General features: G+C 40.2%; 1 protein-coding gene across 2 annotated transcripts in view; it reads right to left on the bottom strand.

Annotated features, from left to right (window-relative positions):
* The window catches only part of hdac4 (histone deacetylase 4), a 157,275-nt gene that overhangs the window by 2,682 nt on the left and 131,237 nt on the right, over window positions 1-23,356 (bottom strand). For both annotated transcript variants that reach the window (XM_042494096.1, XM_042494097.1), the window contains 4 exons: window positions 12,879-12,997; window positions 12,026-12,159; window positions 449-533; window positions 57-198 (listed from right to left, as the gene is read on the bottom strand). In XM_042494096.1, coding sequence (XP_042350030.1) covers window positions 57-198; window positions 449-533; window positions 12,026-12,159; window positions 12,879-12,997 — 480 coding nt within the window. The remainder of the gene's footprint in view (window positions 1-56; window positions 199-448; window positions 534-12,025; window positions 12,160-12,878; window positions 12,998-23,356) is intronic.

Raw genomic sequence — 23,356 nt, 5'->3', positions numbered from 1 at the left:
ACTTTTAAGAAATACTTCATCCCCTAAATGTTGGTTACTCAGTCTGTGTTGAGTACCTCTTTCCAATGTGCTTGTTGGCGACAGACAATGAGGCCATGGCGGAGACGGTCTCAGCTTCCTCTGCTTCACGCCGAAGGGCTTCACTCAATGAGCAACCGAGTGTGGAGGCTGAGCGCTGAAGTGAGCGCCAGTATTTACCTACAAAAGACCACAACAGTGTAAAAGTCCAGTTAGAGCAGTTGCTGTGCAGACTTGATCACCTCAGTACTGAGAGATTTGATAGAAGGATTTGTATGTGGAATATTAATATTTAAAATATGTACAGATGCTTAAAATAAAAAAAAGGTCAGCAAACTAAAACCTAAACCAAAAGTCATTTAATAGGACAAAAAAAATCAAATCACACAGATGCTAATGTATGTTAGCTTTAGGTGTAATATCCACTCACTCTGTATTTCAAGAACTTTCTCCATAGAGTGCACGGCGTTAGCATTTGGTCTCTGCTGCAGCACCTCCTCAGGAATAGGGTCCAACTGAAACAAAACACCGAAACACATTCCCATTTTAACTTTTTCTACCAAAAGTGATTTACAGACTCCACTAGCCACATCTTTGAGATTATTTAAGACACTTACGCTGAATTGTAACTGCTGCAGGGCAGAAAACTTGGCACCGACCTATACCTACTGAGAACATCGGCTAAGTGCATTAAATAGAGAGTATGGCTGAATGTATTTTTATGAATGTGACTGACAGGTGTTCAGAAACGCTGCTCCAAACCTCACTTGAACTAATGCGGTTCCCTCCTGGTTTAAAGGATCACTTTTGAATGTGGACCACAGCCCGGTGTTGAATCACTCCAAGAGGTGGGGAGCGAGCTCGAGCTGCTGACACAATAGAAAATAGGCCTGCAGATGCACACCTCCGCCCACTCACCGAGAGCTTTGCTACTCTTTGACACAAACTACAATGTGCGCTTTGTACTATGTCCCACTCTAAGGACACATACTGGCGTGCACAGATGCACACACATGGAAACCTACTTGCTGACACAAACACATGCATGCACACGCTCAAAGAAACACACACCTCAGGGAGCACGGCGAAGCCTATGAAGCTCTCCAAGCCACAATTCAGAGGAAACAGGGCTATTCCCCAACGTGCCTTCCCAACCCGGAATGATTCAATTTCCCCTTTGGCCGACTGCACATACGACACTTTCTCATCCCATTTTGTCAAACAGGCCCATTCAGCTCTACATTCCAACACAGACGACAAGCATCTCTTTTCTGCTCCATCATAACCCCAACGGAATAAAGGACCAACTAAGAAACATGTAAAGAGAGACATAGAGAAAAAGAAAAAAAAAAAACGTTTGGCTAGAAATTCGCGAGAAGAACGCCAGAGAGAAGAGGAAAAAGTCACCGTCGGCCGGTCTCGCTTGGCCAAGGCTGGAAGTTTTCTTTTAATTAAAACAAATAGTGTGTGGGAGGGGTCAGCGGGGGCCGAGGGAAGAGGCAGTCTGGGGAGAGGGATACTTTAATCCTGCTGTGGCACGACAGGCTACATAATGCACACAGGAACGGACGGAGGTGTGTGCACAGACACACATATAGTTTGAATGTTTACATTGGGCTATTTGCTCTTTGGCGGATATTCTCATCCAGAGCAACTGACAAAAACGTCCAACAGGAGAGTTTAATTGGCTCATTTGCTGGAAAGACACGACTTCTTTCGTGACTACATCAACCCTTCTATAGCTCCATAGTTTATCCATGCAATCACTCAAACCCAACCCTGTTTTTTTCACAAAAGTGACAATCTGCACCCTCAAATAGAAGGGTTAGACTGGCCCGCAGAATGAGCAATCTTACTGTATTTGTCCTAAAGATGGAATCGGAATGTTTGTTTACAATAACTTTCGTATGGAAAAGCCCTGCATCATGTGCATAAAATCTGAGCAAATGCTGCCAACTCAAAACACCAATGTCAGTTTAAGTGCATGCTATATTTAGAATATTTTCACCACTTCATCATGCCGTCACACTGCTTTCACCCTGGGAACAGAAGCCATTATCTCAAAGCCACCAGAGTTCAATGACAAAAACAATAATTTTACTAAATACCAGAACTGCTGGTGTATTGCTGCCTCAATTAGTTTGTGCAAAAGGTAAAGCCTAAAAATTCCCAGAAGCTGTACATTGCAGCTTCAATGACGCTGGTAGATTTGGTTTATCAAACACGCCATGAAAGCAAAACAGTAGCCTACATTAAATAAGCACAGCAGAAATGTCAAATAGGTCAGACCACCATGTTTAACAATGTATCTTTAAATTTAACAGTTACATCTAAAAACGGCAACAGATATAATCAAGTTTACTGATGTCACATACACTTGGCAGTTGTCTATTGACTGTTAGCTTGACATCACACTGAATCAGTGAGACATGTCTTGTTGTGGTCTGCTTGCCACACAAACACATGCCAGATAACTTGAATTGTGCTTCTCAAAGACAGTGGTGCGCCTGTCAGATAGTCATTAGTCTGTTTCAGTTTGACATCACGTGATATAACACTTGCTTTGTATGATACAATCAACTATTTTTTATAAACCGCTAGAAGCATACATGTCATTTCAACTCTGATTATGATTGGAATGTTGATAGTGTTATAATATGTTTAGACCGAAGCCACAACCTCTGGGACCTAGAAATGAAGCCAACACAGACGTGCCAAAAACTACAGTCCATCGAATGGCTGGTTGAGGCTAGCTCCAGACTTAGTCAATGCCCACATGTTAAAATGTCGAATTTTATAGCAGAAACTAATATGTCTACAGCCTGGTACAAAAATGGTTTGGTCTCTATAGCTAATTTAAACATCCATAACAACTGTACAGGGGGGTAGATTTTTTATATGACTTAGCCAAGTAAATTTAAAAAAGGCCTCAAGTCACACATAATTAGGGACAGGACACTTTGAATGACAGGCTGTCTGTTGATAGTGTCCTCAGCTTCTCAGGCAGTTCCAATCCTCGCTCCCCCACAGCGTCTGCCTCTTGTCCAAATATGGTCACTTCTGGCTCCAAAAAAATAGCAAGATGGCAATGGCCAAAATGCTGAACCAAAGGCTTCAAAATGGGAGTCCACAAACCAAAGGGTGACATCACAGTAGCTATGTCCGCTATTTATACACTCTATGGTTCAGACTGACAACGGTGCAGAGAGACTTCGGAAGATCCGGACAAAGTAAAACTGCAAGAATACTCCTGATAGATTACTTTTTCAAGTAAATGGTGTAGTTCGACTATCCCTCTTGACTGTGAAGAAACGCGCACACCAATGCAGCCCCTTTAGATTTATCATCACAGGACTTTTATTGCCCGATCAACAGCTCGACTCAAGCTCACCTGGGAGCTGCCCAGAGCTCCCAGTTTAAGGGATCAACTTCTGGAGAACTTGAAGGTTCAGCCCTTCCAGATTATCTTGATTGTAGTTGATAGAGTGACAGTATTGCTTATTCATCAATTCCATCCCCAAACTTTCAAACCACTCTGGGGACTCGAGCCATCAATCTTTCAGTTAAAACTTCCCAAACCTTCAGGCTACAGCCGGCGACTTTCCACCTTAACCCTAGCCAGTCCCAGCTCAGCCTTGCCCAGCCCGTACTAACCCAGCTCCCTGTCAGAGCAGGGTCAGGGGTTCTCTGGGGTTTCATGGGGTTTACTTCAGAGCGGGGTTGGATAGGGGCAGCCTGTCAGCTTGATTGACAGCTGGGCCTCACGCTTATAAACTTTAATGGCTCTTGTCAGGGTACTCCAGGGGCCCCCACCTGGCAGGTTTAGCAAACACACACATGCACACACACAGATATGTGCACTATATACAAGCACACATTTGTCTGCCACATCATCCATAGTGACATTTCTGTTTATTTGAGTTTGTGGTCCTGCACAACCTGGACTTGTGCATCTTCATACCATCATATGTGCTGCAGAGAGAGCAAGGCAGAAATGCCCTTTCAGGACGGTTTGCTGCCACTGTGTTGACTGATTTCTGGGGATTTCTCTGTGCGATGCAGGCGTTCAAATGCACCAGGTCCCGGCCAACAAAACCGAGACACCATGGAAAGCCGTGAGCCGAGAAGGAGGAATGTGCCCCGGTAAAAACATTCCTGAGGGAGGCTGAAACCAAAACAGTGGGGAGAGGAGGAAATCCACTTGTTCAGCGAAAGAAAAGTGCACAAGGCATCCATTGTTTACTGTTGTGTCCATGTGCATATGTTGGCAGTCACTAAAACCGGTTGATTATGTTATGCTAACTGAACAAGGTAATGATGTGTTTTGTGCAAAGCAGGCGACCTTTTCGGAAAGGGGTGTAGGTTTGCCTTGTAGTCGGGGGGCGGCGGTGAATAGTCAGGCCCTAGGGGGGACAGGTGAAGTCGAGCGTCTTACTGTAACTGGAGTGTAAACACTGAGTAACCTCATTGACAGCTGGTAACAATTAGCATATTAGCCTGTTGTTTATCAAATAATTACTAACAACCGTGGTTCGAATTGGGCCAACATCTGTTTGCGAGCAATCATCAATTAGTCCCAAGTTCAGAGTTGACTAGTGGAGTTGCCAATGCATCATTCATGAGCTATTTAACTAAAAAGACTTTCACGATTACGCACTACAGTGGTGGGGGTGAATAAAAGAGCCTGTAAAGTCCATTTAGCAATTTTCATCCCTCTCTTTCCCAGCTAATTTGAGCCGCTTTCAAAGGAAACCTAACGCTCATTATAGCGAAGCTTGTCTTAACCTGCCAATAAAAGCACAGATATATTTCTCACACTAGCAAGCAGTAAAACACTGGAAGTACAAGCTACACAGGAGGTGGAGAGGATATAAGGAACACCTTTAGGATGTTTTGGCACCAGTATGTAAAGGCTGCCAAAATCTGCTTTTTTAGCCTGCCACATAACAAAAGCATTCATTCTTTAATAAACAAAATTAAACGTGTTATTGCTTCGCATTTCACATTGCCGTCATTTGATATAAGATGCAGTATGTCTGCTTTCCTGCATTATGTGGTGCATCATCTGTCATTTATGCTGTCATCTAACATAAATCTAAGGTGATATGTTACATCTTTACAGCCAATATTGCCAAGACTCTGAAACTGAATCTAGACATATAAATAGTACTACAGGTGAGAGGAGGAATATGTTATGTTATGTTTTTTATTTTGTTTTAAGGTGAGCTGTCACTTTTAAGTAAGAGTATATGCTATAGTTATGGTGACGTCTTGGATTCTGGACGCTTTCAGACAATACAAACCCTCAGGCAGTTTGAAGCCTTATAAACAAAAGCACAGCTGACCAGCTAATCCAGCTGTGGTCCCAGGCCTGAGCCTACTCATTCGCTCCATTCACAGTCAGCCAACACACACACACACACACACATGCAAAAACTAAAATACATCCTCTAGAAATAACCCACTCAGTGGACACATTCAACAAGTCCAAAATTCACTCAGCTGCTGGCCACTGCCTGTCTAGTTGCTCAACCTGGTGGTAACAGCACCAACTTAGATCTTATATTTAATCAACTCTTCTGTTTCATATTCTGATTCATATTTGCCATCTGAGGCCATTGCCGGACATTGTCAGCACAAAAAAAAAAAAGGAAAAAAGCCAGTCCTTTAATCTCCCTCCAGCTCAATCCCTCACTGACGTTTTCCAGCTACATTCCAACTCCATTACAGAGAAATTCACTGAGATTCTGATAAAAACACTTGCTTCCTGCCATTTTGATCTGATCAGGGACATTTTAGCCTCTCTTTTTTCTTGCTATCAGTTATCAAAGCTCCACACAACTCAGTGATCTGCCTTTGTACAAACAGCTGACATCACTTGCTGCCAAAAAGCCAACCGGTATGAGTCACGAGAACGCTTCGTCTGTACTTCGAGTCAACAACATGTATGTTTGTGTGGGTCGTCACTTCATCAAAGCCATCTTCTCTTAATGACGCATGCTGTACAACTCTTACTTAAGGCTTCTGTCATGATTTCTTTCAATGTTCCTATTGATGGTTTCCCAGAGTAAAAGCTGAAACCTTATATATTTATGCTCAACATTCAGGGACACAGATAGATCCCTCTGTCCATACTTTTGTATTCAATTTACATGTATTTTCGCATGTTTTCTGAACACGGGTGAAACTAAGCAGTACTGCCCGAGATTGTAGCAGCAATGAAGTGTAGTCAATATATTCAATGGCCTCGCATACCACCACCGTCTACAGCGCTGCCTACGTAAAGAGCTACATCATTATGACCTCCTCCACCATTGCCTCGTTTTTTTTGTTGTGTGAAACTTTTGACCCTGCCCTTCAGTGCCGTTTGGCTGTATCCATGCTATCACAAAGGATGCATGTAAGTATAGGGGCAGATTGACATTTGAAACAGACGTATCCAATTTTGTACATAAAGGGAGTATAAATAAGCCCATAACTGTAAATTGGTACAATGCAACATTTTTTAAAAATATATACTAAAGACAACAGTTTGGGTTCAATATGAAGCATGTTGCATTCCAAAAATTGTAATTATTATTTTTTTTAATATTGTTTTTTTGGCATTTTGCCTTTATTAGATAGGACAAAAGATCAATAGCGTGAAATGGGGAGAGAAAGAGGGGATGACATGCAGCAAAGGGTCACGAGCTGGAATCGAACCCAGGCCGCTGCGGCAAGGACACTGCCTTCACATTTGGGGCGCCAGCTTTATCCACTGAGCCACCGGGCACACACAAAAATTGTAATTCTGAACAAAAATTACTTTTTTTTCCTTTCTGAAAAATACAATGATACATTTCAAGAATCAATGTTGATGTCCCACTCATTTTCTTACAATTCTCCCTGTACAGTGTTCAAACTTTTTGAAAAACCTGCATATGATTAAAGAGTTAATCCCGTACCTTTCCAGACTTTGAAGACTTCCATAGGTAGTGTTCTCTGTGCAGCTGCTTTATAACAATAGCTACATCTCTCCCTACTTCAAATGATTACTCCATTTCCCTTTATTATCTGATCCCTGGGCCCAGGCTGACCCTGCTGGAAGAGGTGTGAGGGTAACCACTTTCAGATGTGTACCAGTGAGGGGGCCCCGGGTGCTCGGGTGAGAGGGGTGTCCTGCAGGGCTGAGGCAATTGACGCTCCCTGCCTCCTGCCTATTTTCGAATTTTCAGCTCCCTATGGCACCCATCCAGTGACCTCCTCCAAACCCCTGCCGAGGCCGGTGCTCTGCAGGCTGCTGAAACCCAAGAAGCAAACCCCCTGATCCGATTCATTATTTTTGCAGCAGGGCGGTGCTGTGAGTAACGAGAGCGTCCTTCAAACTGGAAGTCCAGAGTACAAACCTCCGTGACAGCTAAAAGCATCCGCCCTGCTGAAGTGTCCTTGAATTCCTGAATCCTTACCAGCTGTAATGGCAGTGTTACTCCACGTCATTGGTGGGCACAGTGCAGGTAAACACAGTTATTAGATTATATCTCTAGTCTGTGCATTTCCCGTCTTATGCAAAACTTTGCTCCAGCAAAGCTGTTAGTTTTCTTTGACAGGTTTGGCACGTAGCAGTGCTTTCCTCTTAAGACCAAATATTCAAGGATTAAAAACATTGCAGCGTGTTCCACACAGCTTTAACTAAACCTCTGTTTGTCTAATGTCACTTTAAAAGTTCCTGCGTGGTTCCTCCGTCTGCTGTGGTCAGTGTCTTCATGTTCCACGCGACGGTGAACTGGTCGGTCGCAGTGACCGAGTTTTATTAATGTGATCCTGTGTTATTGTTCTGTTTGTTTTGCTCTAACTCCAAGATCCACATGGACTGACGCCATGCGGCATTTTACGATTCCAAGAACTCATTTATAGCTCGAGCTGTCTGCAGGGCTGGAACAAGAGGCGTAGGAATGCACAGATACCACCTTTAAAAAGTCAGATAGAGATTCAGACATTTAAGGATGCATCCAATCGATACCTTTGGCTCATACAGGCTTGGGTTGTGTGAAATCACTGAAATATAATTACTTTTGTCCACTGGATAAATTTACCTGAACACAGCAATTGTTTTACTCTATCTATACAACTTAAGTGTGATGGCTTACTTCTGAATTTGTGTAGCATGATCTTTACAGGCACTGATGTTAGTCCATACTAAAATAAAGACAATGGCAACAGCAACAACCTCTAACTGTCCCAAGACATTTGCCATCTGCTGTATTTTATGTTTCCACACCAGTTGCAGTCCAACAACCTGTCTCACTTCATGCTGTGCAAGGTACTCTATACACCTAATGAGAAGTGTAGACCTTTATGCATCAGTAGAACTGTTCTGAATGTCTCACTGGGCAGATAATAATGTCTTTAGCAGGTGCACCAGCCATTCCAGTGCAACCAACACTCAGGGTGTGCTTGTGGCTACGCCTGCAGCAATACTTGAGAGTGGTCAGTTTGTCAAAATAAATGAAGTAAATCCAAGAGTGTCTGTCTAGATATTCACTCTTCATTTGTGGTCGTCAGGCAACTGTGTACATCTCTGACCCACTCCAATCTCAAATCACCAGTAGGCCACTTAGGTCCTCTGACCAAGGGTTACTGGTTGTCCTTGTGGTTGACCGACTGACTGATCATATCTTTGAGGTGGTGGTTCTGACTCTGTGGAGCACTCTTCCTATAGACATACAATGAGGAATCTCTTTAGCAGCATGGAGGATCTATACAATCAGCACAGTTTCAAGGTGGACACCCAAGATTAGTGACACCAAATGCCCCCCCCCCCCCCCAATTACTGAGATACTACAGTGATAAAGGCCAGAAGAGCTGAACATTGTGATGTAACAGTGAAGCTGACCTTTGACCACTTGTATATTTAAAATGGTCACAATAGCTGTGACCTTAGAACTTGAACTACCAAATTCTTAATCAGGTCATCCTTGAGTTCAAGGGAACATAGGTGCCAAATCTGAAGAAATTCCCGAAAGGCATTCTTGACATATTGCGTTCACAAGAATGATACAGATGAGTTCACAGTAACCTTGACCTCTGACCACCAAAATCTAATCAGTTCAACATTAAGTCCAAGTGGACATTTGTGACAAATTTGAAGAAATTCCCTCAAGGTGCTCTAGAGAATGGGATGGACCTATGGACAGATGGACAACCTGATAACATAACACCTTTGGTGAAAGCTATCGCTGGCGTGGAGGCATAAAGTTAACTCAGCAAGCTTGAAGCGAGGTGCTAAACAGCATCTCCTTCCTCTCTGGCTGTATGCCCAAAAGCAAATGTGCATTTTTGTCCAGTTCATTAGTGGTTAGACATCAAATGGATTGAGAACAAAACAGCACTCTAGAGAGACTCTAGAGACACAAGTGTCCTCAGTATACACAGATTCTTCTACACAAACAAACAGTCACACCCTCTTCTCTTCCCCAAAAGCTCCATGATCTCCCTTCTCTACTACAATTCAGTAGTCCTTTAAAAATAAAAGCACTAAGATATCTTGGACACAAAATCTTGGGGGAGAAAATGAGACTGAGCAGCCTGTCCAAAAAAGCACTCCAGCCTCTCCATTAGCTGGAAGAAAAGAGTGGGCGGCTGTGAGGAGTTGCTATTCTGTTGTGCGCCATGAATCACAGAGCGCCGATGTTTGTTCAGTTCCACGGCCCAACCTACACACTCCCACAATTAACCTTCTGCCTGGAAATCCTCTCCCTCTGACGTGTTTGTGCGTGTGTCAGCCTGTGTGTAGCGTGTGTGTATGCGGTGGTGACTTCCTCCCAGAGTGGTAAAAGGACAGAGAGCCCAAGCTGGAGAAAAGATGGTTTTGGCCCAGATAGAAGCAAACTATTGTCAGAGATTTCTCTACAATCAAGTCTGTCCTGCATGTTGAACTTGTTGTATCTCGTATATAACAGGCCCATCAAACCATTATCCTGCACCTTTATTGTGTTTGGCTGTTAAAGTAATTCTTGTCGCCAACCTTGGACACGACAAAATTTCATTTAGCATTCATATGAGTCACCCAGTCAGGGGAAACAAAATCTCAAAGTTGTCTAAGATATAAATATTCAAGGCAAGAGGGGAAGTTTCAAGCTTGAAAAGGAATGGGAAAATCCCGTTATTAGAATTTTATGCCCATTTATTGTTGACTTTTCAAACTCAGACAAAATTACTTGCTTCCGAAAATGTAGCCAGGAATAAAAATTAGAAGCAAATTGAGTGCAGCTGAATTCTGATAATTTCACACTGACAACACTAATAAACCAGATGCTCGGCCTCTGTTTAAAGGGACAGTTCACTCTAAAATAAAAAAAATATATAAACATAAAAGTTTTCCTCTAACCTGTCGTGCTATTTATAAATCTAGATTGGTGTGAGTTGTTGAGTAAGGCTGTAGGATGTGGAGAAAATCAAATATCACAATATATCACAATCAAATACCTCAAAATTGATATTGTGACAATATTGTAAGGTTGACTGTTGGCGCCTTCACAAAATATCTACTCAATAAGATTTTGATAAATCATTATTAGTGAAGTAGATTAATCGAATCATTTTATGGTTAAAAAAAAAAGCCAGAAAATTGTGAAAATTGTCCATCATTGTTTCCCGAACCCCAAAATAACGTCCTAAAATGTCTTATTATAGCCAAACTGCAAGAATTGCTGTCACAGAGTAGAGAAACCAGAATTAATTCAATCAACTGTCAAATTAGTTGGACATTAGTTTTACTTTAATAATTTTAATTTTAATTTAATACATTTTTGTCATCTGCTGTGATTTTATCGTTCTTCACAACATCTACTGCACATCTGTCCGTCCTGGAAGAGGAATACTCCTCAGTCGCTCTTCCTGAGGTTTCTATCATTTTTTTTCCCTGCTGAAGGGTTATTTTGGGGAAGTTTTTCCTTAGCTGCTGTGAGGGTCCAAGGACAGAGGCATGTCGTATGCTGTGAAGCCCTTTGAGGCAAGGTGTGATTTGTGATAGTGAGCATTATGAATAAAACTGAAGTGATTTGAATAGATCAATTAAATATTGCAGCTCTAGTAGAACATCTAGAACAACCTTGCAAGTTCAGAAATGACATCAATTTACTGTAATGCAGCCTTTAAAACCAGGAAAAGACAACATTTTTGATATTACAATATATAAAATCTGAGACGATATCCAGTCTTATATCACAACAGTGATATAATATTGATATATTGCCCTGCCTGATTGCAGAGTAATGGAGATATTAGCCGTAGAGATGTCCACCTCCTCCCAAATATAACAGAACTCGGCTTGTGGTTCTCAGCACCAAAAAATACATTTGAAAAACTCAGTAATCACGACCCGGTTACTCAAGATAAGCCACAGACCTTTTTCTAAGCATTTTCAAGTAGGAACTAGTTCCATGTACCATCTAGTCCATTATATTACAGAGAAGGTGGACATCTCTATGGCCAATATCTCCAACACTCAGCAACTCGCACCAAAACAATCGAAATTGATGAAAAGCTCTACAGGTAAGAAGAAAAACATATATTTTTGTTTGTTTTGGGAGTGAACTGTCCCTTTAAAGTCTTGCTGTTCACTTCAGTGTCATTAAGTATTAAAAAAAATAATGAGGCTGTTTTTAACACTTATAATTCATTAATTAAAGTAGAGCTTCCTAATCAACATGATTGTCTTACACGCTATATTGTTGACATTAATATGAACTTTGTGCGATAAAAAGAATTCATAGTCTCTAGAAAAGGTCCAAAGTTACAGCAATAAGCCAATGTATTCAGCAGGGACTAACCAAGTCATACTTTTTATTGAGGTATTGTTTATTGTGGTATGAGATTGTATCTCCCATCATAAACCTCAGCCCCTATTTAATCTTACACACGCCACAGATTTAGTCCACAATTCCAAATGTATTTGTCGGATCTTAGTGCCTTGCTACAGGTTATTTTGATAGTAATTTATCCCTCCTCCTCTCAGCTCTCATCTTACCTCATTGCCAAGCAGAGCAGCGACGCAGGCTTCTGAGGCATCGCATATGGCTGTGAGGTCGTGACCCCCCTCCAGGGCAAGCACCAAGCGGCCGCCTGCCAGAGCCATCAGCTGCCTGGTCAGGTAGCCAAAGCCTGGACACACAGGAAATGACAGCAAAGAGAGGGAAGGGAGAAAAAGAATGAGACCGGGGAGGACTGCTGTTCAAGCTCGAACTTCCTTTTTGGATATTGATCAAAGAAAAAAAGAGAGAGAGAAAAAAAAGGGGGTTTGAGCGTGGATGAGAAAAGGGGTGACTGCATCAGAGAGAGGAAGAGAAAAAGAGAGTGCGCTGTGGATTTACTGGGGGCCAAAACACAAGCCATAATACGAGCCAGGTTTAATTTTAATAAATGCGGCTTTGCGTTTAGGCTTGGTCACAGTCTTTGATCTTTTTTCTCTCAGGAGGAGGGGAGTTTTAATATATGCATTCGGCCATACTTTCTTCTCCCCTAAATTCTACCCATATCCCCTCTTCCTGCAGTCCTCTCTAACCACCCATATCACCCCCTCAACAACCAAGACCCCTGCTCTTATTTGAGATCTGCGGGATGGTTTTAGAAAAGCTCTTTGCTGGCACGCCAAGGACTTGATCTGAATACACAAGTCAGAGGCACAAAATAAACTCAAAGGCATGTTTGTGAACCAATCAAAAATCGTGTTACATTGCACAAGCAGAAAATATGAATGTCATGAGTGAGAGTGGAGGGCATTCAAATGTATATGCATCATTACATGTTCTTAAGAGAATTTTTATTTATGGCTCAGAAAAAAAACGAAAATGATTAACTGGGTAACTGTGGTCAGCACTTACATTTGGCTGTCAGTTTGTATCCTCCCAGGGGTGGAGCGTGTCCGTCTACCGCATCAAAGCCTGAAGATACCAGAACCACGTCTGGGGCAAACTCGTTGGCAATAGGCATAACCACCGTCCTAGGAAAAAACAACGTCAACAAAATAATGTATTTATAGTGGAGGCTGTAAGAGCGAGGCGAGTAAATTTTTATAAGTCATACAAGGTTCCTATCTCTGACCAGTGGTGGCTTTACTTAATATAGAAAACTGTATGAAAACAAGTTTTCTTCACTGGAAAGCAGAGGTAGTTTAAATTATCAGTGTCTCAAAAACATCAAACATCAGCATGAAAAGACTGATAATAAGTGAGGTTAAATTTTGTACTGCAGGATGAGGGGCCATCTCCAACACTGTAAAATAAAAAAAAATAATTTTACTTACAAAATCTAGGAAACCAGTTACCTTGAAAAAATGTAAGTAGATATAACCTAATTTATGTTTATTTTATATTTAATTGTTAAGTTTACTTAAAATTTTGTTATATTTACTTGTTTTGTGAAGTTGTTACATCTTAAAAATATACATGTAATTATAGCAATCTTTCTAAGTTTTGGCAACTTCAATAAACCAAGACTGTTGTGCAGTATATCTGAATTCTGCTGGTTCAAGAGTATTTAATCATATTCGTATTTTCTTAAAGATGTTAAGAAAACAGAACTCACAGATCTCCTAACGTCATCATTAGCAAAATTATTACTATTTGTGATGATCCAGTTAAGTCAGACTAACTCGGTTTACTGAAGTTGCTAACACGTAGAAAGAACAAGGTAATTCCACTTAAGTTGCAACAACTTCACAAAATTAAGTAAAAACTTAATTAGATATAAAGTAAACATAAATTAAGATTTATAGTTATTTACATAGATATTTTTTCAAGGCAATCGGTTTCAAAGATTATTTTAAGTGACATCCACTTGTCAGATTTTACAATGTACCGACTTGCCCTTTCTAAGTCACATCTTTTTGAAGCTCATCAGCTTGCAGCTGCAGGTGTAAACTATAACTAACTAACTACTTAATAACTATTTAATAGGCTGGCTGAATGACTGGACTACAACCAAACATAAACTGCTCCAAAATACATTAAATTAAGTATATTCTGAAATAAGCAACTGCTGCTCAACCAACTCAAAATCAAAACCACAGAGAACAATGAGCCAAGTTTTCAGGATTAATTGTACAAATATAAACCATTTTACGATTTGTTTTTCTTCCATAATTTCCATAACATGTAATCGTGTCAAAGGATGTGCAATACAAAGCAAATCATACAGAGATTGAAGATGAACACTGGACTGGAACTGGAGCAAGCTAACGATCTCTACACACTAGATTATGTTCTCATAAATATTTAATTCAATTACCACAGAGGTGATGTTCAGAGCTACATGCTCTTCATCTGACCATGGTCATCAAACCAGAATCTAGCGCACAGTCTTTGTTTTTTCTTCTCTTGTATTATTTTTTATTAGCACCTAGTTTTTGGTCATGAGGATGTGTATGTTTTTGTGAACTTTTTCTAAGCTAAATGAACTCTGTCTCCTCTGGTTGCTTAAAGAGGACTACTGGAGTTTAGAAGAACTACTATCAAAATATGTACATGGAAATATACCTTTAGTGTGCTTATTGTCCATCTTACCATGATTACAGACTATGGTGTAATCAGCTGGAGATGCTACATGTCATTATAGCTGTATATCAGTCAATGTATTTTCCAATTTCTCCATTGCATTTTCCCCCCTTTCATGGTTTTCAACACAAACATCTATCTAATGAGTTTGTATGTACAGTATGTGTGTGGCAGAGAAAATTACAGCATACACTTTTTGAAGTGGAGAGTTTGGAAAATTTGGAGGCAGCAATATAAGCTGCAACATCCTTAAGTTAAAATGGACAAACGGAAGGGGAGATATAATTGCATGTGTGTATTTGTGTTAAGTATGAAGGGTAATTCTAACACTGGATGGGTGTGGTCAGTGAGGGCTGTTTGTGTACAATCTTGCTCTAACACACAGCTGGTGGGGAGGGAGTGCTTGTGTGCAATGTGTCATACACATAAGTCCAATCAACAGTGGGGCACTGAGTAATGATTCACTGCAAGCTGTGGCTGGAAAATCCAGTCCGGTTTATATGGTGACCCTCTTAGGAAAAAATACATAAAAAATCAGACGGTATGTTTTGCATGGATTAGATCCCATAGGATTTGACAAGTTTGAATGTATCAGCTTGAATTTAGTTTTAGTTAGGAAAATCGAAAACTTAAAAAAAAAAAAAAAATCAATTATAAATGACCTGTACTGCTCAACCAGTTCAAAACCCAATTATTTTCCAAACACAAAATAATATAGTAATGATGGATTTCTATTCTAAATGCAGTCATAAATAAATTTTTTTTGCAATTAGGATTCTTATTTGTTTTTTTCTTTTTCGGTCCATTCCAATGGACGGAGAATGTTAAAAATGGCATTAAACAGACTTTTTTTCAGCAAAATTATTTATTTCATACTAGTTTATCAGTATTTCACCATGCAGTTTCTGGTGACACTCAGATCCACCATTTAATGGATGAAAATGTTTTAAAATATCCAGAGTATGAGCTATACTTTACTTTATACTTTAACAATATGATTTATACGCTGAACCTACCCAATGCCTCCTCCTGTCCTCAAGGTCAGCCATGTTAAAAAAAAGGGGGCGCGGCACTATTACAGTCCATCTTAGATGATGTACAACACTGTGACTGGCTTACAAACATCCCATAAAATAAGTGTGTGCATTTGGGTGGTGTCAGATGATACTAGCCATAGATCTAGAGTTCCTAGAAAAGGTATATTCATTGAAATGATAGAGTGATCTTGAAGGGTTAAATAAAAAATAATTTAACTGTTGATTACATACATCAGTTTTTGGTTTTCTGTATCTGGTATAGGTATTTATAAATTAAGAATCAGTAATGATGAGTGATCACTGAACTAGTGTATTATACTAGTGTTGGCACACAAGAGGCCAGGTCTACTTTGTACAATTTAAAGTACAATGTGTCATTTAATCTGGTTTAGCATGATTTAGGATGTCTCAGTTAGTTCATAAATAGCTATAGACTACCCAGATGGCAAAACAAGTGGTTCTCTCAGATTTGCTCAGAGTCCACACAGGAATTTTTTTGGGGGGGTCTAGGATATCTGGGCAAGCAGTGTTTGGTGAGGTCTGTGAATGACGGAGTACCACAGGGTTCCGCCGTCGGTCCTCTGTACTTTGCCGACCTCAGGAACACGGTGCTGGTTTGCCGGCTGTGGGCAAGCAGCGTGCCCTGAACTCTGGAGGCCACCGTTTTTTCCAGCCCTTGTTCACCACCAAATTATAACCCTCAACTGCGCACACCACACCCCCCACCACAACACAACACCCATACATACACACAGCTGTCTGAGGGAGAGGCGGGAGGTAGTATTAGGAGCCCTTGGGTAGTCCCAGACAGTAAGGATACACAGAGTGCGTGCGTCACTGTGTGTTTGCGTGCATCTGGCAATATTTCAGAGGACAACGTCATGAAAAGAAGATGAAGGAATAGGATGGGGATACAGAGAGCAAGCAATGAAAGAGGGCAAGGCCTTAAGAAACCTGTGTGGGAGGAGTCTAGAAAGAAAACATGAAAAAAGACTGAGTGAGTAAGGACATGAATGAGAAGAGGTGAAAACTTTGTCAGCATTATGGAAAGTGCAAATATATATAAAAAAGTTAAATTAACCCTTTAAAACATGAGCAAATTGGCTTGATTTATTCAAAAACATGGGATGAGGGCAATGAGAAACTCAGCAAGAAATGGCCAAAAGGTTAGCAAGAATTTAGTAAATAGTTGCAAGAAAATTACCTGAAAGTAAGCACAAAAAAAGTAAAAATCAAAAAGAAGCAAGAACATGCCATTGTGAAAGTGCTATAAAAAATAAAGATACATATTTACAGAACATAATTTCAAATATACAATTATAAGAATTTACAAATATAGTTTTTTTTAATTTGATTTGATTTGATTTTTGATCATCATAATAATTTTCAGCTAATTTCCACAACATTTCCTTGTCATCAAATCTTTTTGCAATTTGCGGGGCATCTCTTGCCAAATTACTTATTGCCTTTTTCTCTTGTCTTCAAAAGAAATTAAACCACTTTTCTCAGGTCTCATAGATGTCAGTGCTTTTGGGGTTTAATAGTTTTGTGAAATAGACAACCAGTCTGCTAGAAAAGTTAATATTTTTTTAGTTCCAGTTTAATCTTTTTTCTCCCTCTTTCTACACCCATTCACAAACTTGCATACATAACAGCCTTGGCCCATTAACATTTCCGCCATAAAAGACCTAAAGGGGGTTGACCACAGGCGTGCATGTGGGCTGACACAAGCCTTGACCACCAAAGATACTTTAACTACTGAGGGCTCCCCCCACCCCCTCCTTCAACCTTGAACACTGACAGACACAGTTCTGGTCACGAGGTTAAAAATTGCTGGTGTCATCAGTTCCAGCCCCTCAACCTCCTGGAATAATATCCTGACATTTAAGGACATAAAAAACCCACAGTAATCAATTAGCAGACTGGCATTAAAGAGAAACCAGTGGTTTTTGGAAAGACTAATTGTGTGTGAATCAGAGGCTATGTATGTGGAGATGAAAAAGCCTCTCTGTTAATTAAGGGAGGGGAGAGTTTACAACTAAACTGTAAGCTACAGGGCATCCTGAGTGAGGAGGCTGCGATTTAAACTATTGCCAGCAACATCTTACTGTGAGTGGAATTACTTGGGTAAACATGTTGTGTAAACTTTTATTTAGTGTTGTTTGGTTTACCTAGCAACAGGTGCATGTGTCAAAGTATCATCTGAAGTATGTTGGGCTTGTGTTTGTATGCCTGAGAGAGGGTGTGGGAATGTTTTGTGTTTATCAAACTCTAGCAATTTAGTTTTGCCATTCATAAAGTTGGGGAACTCCTGAGAAAAATCCACGCAGAAGAGGTCAAGCTCCAAAAACACTGTATCCTACACTTCTCAAGCCTGACATCATCAGGTTTATTTTTACCAGACTTTAGAAACCCCCGCCGAAGGACTTACAAATTACACATCGATTACGCTGAAAGACAATAATTAAGATGAAACTCATCTAACTTGAATGTGTGTGGCAAACACAGAAACACCATCCTAACTGCTTCCATCTCTGTTTCTGTGCACACTTAGAGCAACATTATGTGATTTGTTGATTGTTGAGTCTCACCACTGGTGTTGTGGGTTTGTGTTCCAGTCTGACCATCAATCAAACGTGTTGGTATTTGAGGACATGGGAATATGACTCAAAAATCAACTAAAAATCGCATAATGTTGCTTTAATGAGTCTCCCTTTGCCCCTCAGTCCCTCTTATGTCTCCTACAGACTGTGAGATTTCAGCAATCTCATAAGTTTAGTGCAGCTACACTCGACGACATGGATCTTAATAAACTTGGGTACAACATGTATGCAGACTGTGCGATGACCTGTTGAATCATAGGCTATGACCTACGTCCATCGACGTCAATATGCAAGAATAAAATGTCACCGTGCGTCATCCACCTATGCAGTTGCAGCGGTAGGAGAAAATTGTAAACAAACAAATTGAGCCCTCGCTATAGTGTGTATCTAAAAAAGTCTGAAGAAGGAGACGAGGAGAATGTGGATGTGGTCATGGCTGGGGAATACAGGCCAAAGTGGCATGCCACTTTTGCAACGAGAGCTCGAATTAAGTATTAGCATCTATTAGCATTTAGGTATGTCATTTCATACTGCATTTCTATTGGTTGGTTAGTAGAAGTAGACAGTGAGATTCTCATCCCAAATGTCTGACACTATCAGATATGTATCCTAGGCTGTCTTTGATTGCATGACCATGACAACAGCCATCCTTGAACCTCTCTCACTGTTCTACGGAAGACCACCATTTTAGAGCCATAACCAAAGATATCTCCATGTTTCTTTCACGATGGTCATTTTTTGTCTGTGACAGCCCAAAATCGCTCAGTGTCTACAAGGCTTTACGATGTATGTAGAAAGTAATAAAGAGGTGCAAGAAGTAAGCTTTGCCCTGGATCCCTCGACAGAAAGTCAATCAGTCAATAAGCTATTTGGCAACGAAAATGTATAATACTTGCTCGTTTTGATTAGCAAGATAGATAGGAGATAGTAAGATAGCCTTCACAAATGAACACCACTTTTATGATATTTGAATGCAATAATCAGAATTAAAAAGCTAATGTTAGCCAATAAAGGAACAACACCATCGTCACATGACTTTATGTCACTATAACAACAAGGCTGTAAAGCCCTGTTTTGCGTGATGATGTTCTGTAGTCTCATTAGGCCATTTGTTTGCAATTGTCTTTTTCAGAGACACATAACTTTGGGCTTAGAAATTTCCAAGTGAGGTATTTACTGACGCATTTTATCTCGCAGAACAAAATGTCACATTTCTCTCAAGCTTGTGTTAACCACAGACCTCATTTAAGGTATCTACAAAAAACCCATTCAAAAAGACCCAGTGACTTTTTAGGACTCATTCCTGCAGCACTCTATCCCTTTGAGCAAAACCCCAGCTTTCCTACCATTCTGAATACTCTTTTTCCGACAGTTTTTCTACTCTGGCTACAGTATGACGTCATGCCAGATATCTTTATGTGGTCAACTGCTCTAGGCACGCTACTGAAGGTGTTTACATTATGTAACCAACACTGCCACTATTCTCCATTACAATCATTACCAGGCTGCAATGATGGTCAGAAACGCTGACCAATATTCTATAGACTGCTAACTTCACCAGGCTAAACCTCACAAAGCCCCCCCCCACCCCCCCTTTGTTCTGCTCCAACTAATTACTCCTGATGATTACATTCAGTTTTTGGCAGTTGTCATCCAACATGATTTCAAGTGCACACAAATGTGTTCACACAGGTTAATACAGCAGTAGGTCTTGGCTGAGTGGGAATTTTTGGAGCCAAGGAAAACTTCCTCTCTAGAGACTACTCATCTTTGTGTAATTACTCTAGTCCCTAATTTATCCTTTTCCACATCTTGATTATGCCTTCTAATCCAATGCACTGCAGGTTTCTAACATGGAGGGCAAAGGGCTGAAATGTGGGCTTGGTGGTGGACCACAAGTTGTAGATAAGAATTAAATTTTCTAAACAAATTTAAGATATGTATCAATTCCTTTGGTTTGTTTAATTATTATAAAGTAGTATAAACTAGTTATCTAATATTCTAAATCACAATTACTTTTTGCAAAAAAGTGTAAATACATCTGAGGTCATGTTTCCATTATGCAAGGTGTGAGGGCACGTTTTTTAACTTAACCCCTTAACACCTGCATTGACATCTGTTCCTTTTAGACAGCTTTTATTAGCATTTAAACCTCTGAAACCTGAGAGAGTTGGTTTGATTTCTTTCAAAAACATAGAAAAAAAACATAATCAGCTACTTGGCAATACATTTTGCACAAGCTGCACAAAGTGAAAGGTGACAAAGAGATGATCTGAAAATTAGTTACGGTTATTATAAGGTATTATCAAAAAATGTCCAGAAAACTACATGTATAATTCTCTTAATTATATATTTACAATTATGGCAGAGAAAAAGATTTTTTTTGCACTTTTTTAAGGTCATATTCTTTGTCCCTTTTTGTCTTGTTTGTTTGTTTATTTGTTTTTACCTTTTTGTGCTTATTTTCAAGCAATTTTTTGAAACTTTTTACTAATTTCTTGCTAATTTATGGGACATTTCTTATTAAGTTGCTTGTTGCTTTCTTCCCTGTTTTTATTTATTTATAAGAAATCAAGCTAATTTGCTCAGGCTTCAAAGGGTTAAACAACCTCAGATAATTCCCATGACCAGATAATTCTTCAGTTGTTTTAACGATTGTGAAGTATTTAAGGCCAGAAAGCCTGAGTCGTTATCATCGGAGAGATTCAACCTCATGTCAGGTGAGGTGAATTTTTGTAGAGCATAGACTCTGTCCTTTAGAGGGAGCAGTGCTCATCAAACCAGCAAACAACAGGTTAAACTGCAGAGCTTCAAGGCTTTCCCCCTCCGTTCATAAAAAAAAGAGACGAGGAGAGCGGGAGAGGAGAGAGAGAATAAGAGAGCGAAAAACTCACACACGCACACTTACACTTCAAAGCCCTGTCATCTGGCGCTGCGGAGAGCTGGTTTGAATTAAGTTTAATTCTCCTCCTCTCTCGTCTTTCCAAGTTCATGGCAGAAGAGGGAGTGAGAGGAGGAGGAGGATGATGAGAGAGAGAGAAAGAAAGAGAGAGAGAGAGAGAGAGAGAGAGAGAGAGAGAGAGACGCTGCTTCTGGTTTTCATTAGGGCCAATTTTCTTATCTTTTTTCTCTGTGCTTTTTGGAGGCTCAGACTTGATCCCCTGCAAATGCAACGTGGCACAGGCCAGCGGAGGAATTGGAAGGTGCTGGCTGCGAGGCACGCATCCCCTCCCGAAGAGGGAGAGGGAGAAAGGAGAGGACCACAACACACAGATAAACAATGAGATTGAAAGAGCGAGAGTATGTGTGTATCAGGTGTCTATGCACATGTGTCCGTCTACATGTAGTTGTAAATGTGTAAGCATGCTGATGTAAAAGCTGCGCGTGTGAGCAGTTGTGTATCTGTTTCATTGTGCATAGACATGCACCTTCAAATAGCATTTCAGCCTTCTGCATTTCCATGAGCTTGTGCGCAACATGTGAATTTGTAAAAACACATGACTATACAGTATCAGTAAGCGTGTTGCTTTGCGTGTGTGTGTGGTAGATCTATGAGCTGTGAGACAGGATTGCAGCCGTCCTGTGGGGCCAATGAATTGCCCAATACTGCTCCAGCCCGGGGGGACTGATGGCGCCAGGGTCTGAGGTGATACACACCCAAACTCTTGTTCTCTTTCACTTTATATCTTTGGACGTCTACCATAATTTTTTTATTTAATGGCCTACAACTACACAAACAGAACACACAAACACAGTGCGAGCCTCTCTACATGCATGTTTAGTCATAAAGATGCACGCACCTCTAAACTAACATACACACACTAAAACTACTGTATAACAGTGTTTCCAGTTTAATGTTAACAGAGTGGGCTGGTTTTCTTATGTGCAGTGCGTTACTGATTTACCTAATACTGCATCGATCGGCTCAAATACAGATAGAACATCTCCGACAATACCCTCAATAGAGTTAAACGGGGGTCACCACCGATTTTACACATGAAATAAAGTTTTTCGTCACAAGGAGTACAACACACACTGCTGAAAACAGTTACATAAATTCGTCTGTGGCTCTGGCTTTCCAAAGTTTTTAAAAAAGAACCCTGATAATTTCATCAGTTATCCAAACTTTGGGCTTGAGAATTTATTTTCTAACCAAAATCCTGCATTGGAATGTGGAGGTGTGGTGTTTAAAAGAAGTGGCCATTAAGGAGTCACTGGAAGTCTAATGGAAGATGCCATTGAGTTGCATAATGGAAACTATTGCAGAATCTTCTGTTTTTGTAGCATGATCCACATGGGAATGAATATTCAGGATGCCCAAACCTCTGCTACATAATTTCTCTTTTTTTTAAATCTGTGTCTTGAAAGTCTACCTACCTCATGGAAATGAATACTAAATGGCTGGAGTACCACTTCAAAATGTCAAACATTAATTAAAGATCTTATTAACAAGTTTGTACTTGTTAATACTAAACAAGTTTCAACTGCAAATCCACAACACGTCAGTTCTGTTGAATAACAGGCCTGTCCACTCACAGTCATTTATTACTGCTGTAATACCGTACCATACCATATACAGTATACCACACAGGGTAAACTGTTGATAAAACGGTGAAAATAAGTCAGAAAGTTTACAAGTATCTGAAAATTAAGTTTTGGATTTTAATCCAATCTAAACTGTTGTATTAAACAGCAGCCTCTGTGGCCCCAAAGCTAAAGTGACAGCACAGATAGGTGTGTAGCATTGATCTTGTTGACCCTTACAAAGTTTTTACCAACTTTGTTCTAGTGTTATAGGTGACAACTATATAATCTTTCGGATTAAAAAAAAATGTTTCAATGTTCAGGCCATTCTTTTACATTTATCTTTAATCTTTCAGCCATATAATACGATGAAATCATAGAATACAATGCCTGTCGCAGCTAAACCAGCCACTGATTTCAGCGATCACAAGTTAAAGGTATCAGTATCTGACCAAATCTCTCCCCCTCTTTTCCCACGTTATGGCCCAATGGCCAGAAAAAATATTTTCTCTGGACTTTACAATGTCACAGTGAAGTTGACTGTTGTCATTTTGTATATAAAATAGCATCACTTCATCATTTCATCCTATTAGATATTGTGCCAAATTAGAAAGAAAAAAAATCCCTCATTGCATTCTTGAGA

Source organism: Plectropomus leopardus, chromosome 10 (assembly GCF_008729295.1).
Source record: "Plectropomus leopardus isolate mb chromosome 10, YSFRI_Pleo_2.0, whole genome shotgun sequence".
Classification (NCBI taxonomy): Eukaryota; Metazoa; Chordata; class Actinopteri; order Perciformes; family Serranidae; genus Plectropomus; species Plectropomus leopardus.
Note: the sequence above shows the minus strand (reverse complement) of the source record. Positions and strands in the feature narration are given on the sequence as shown.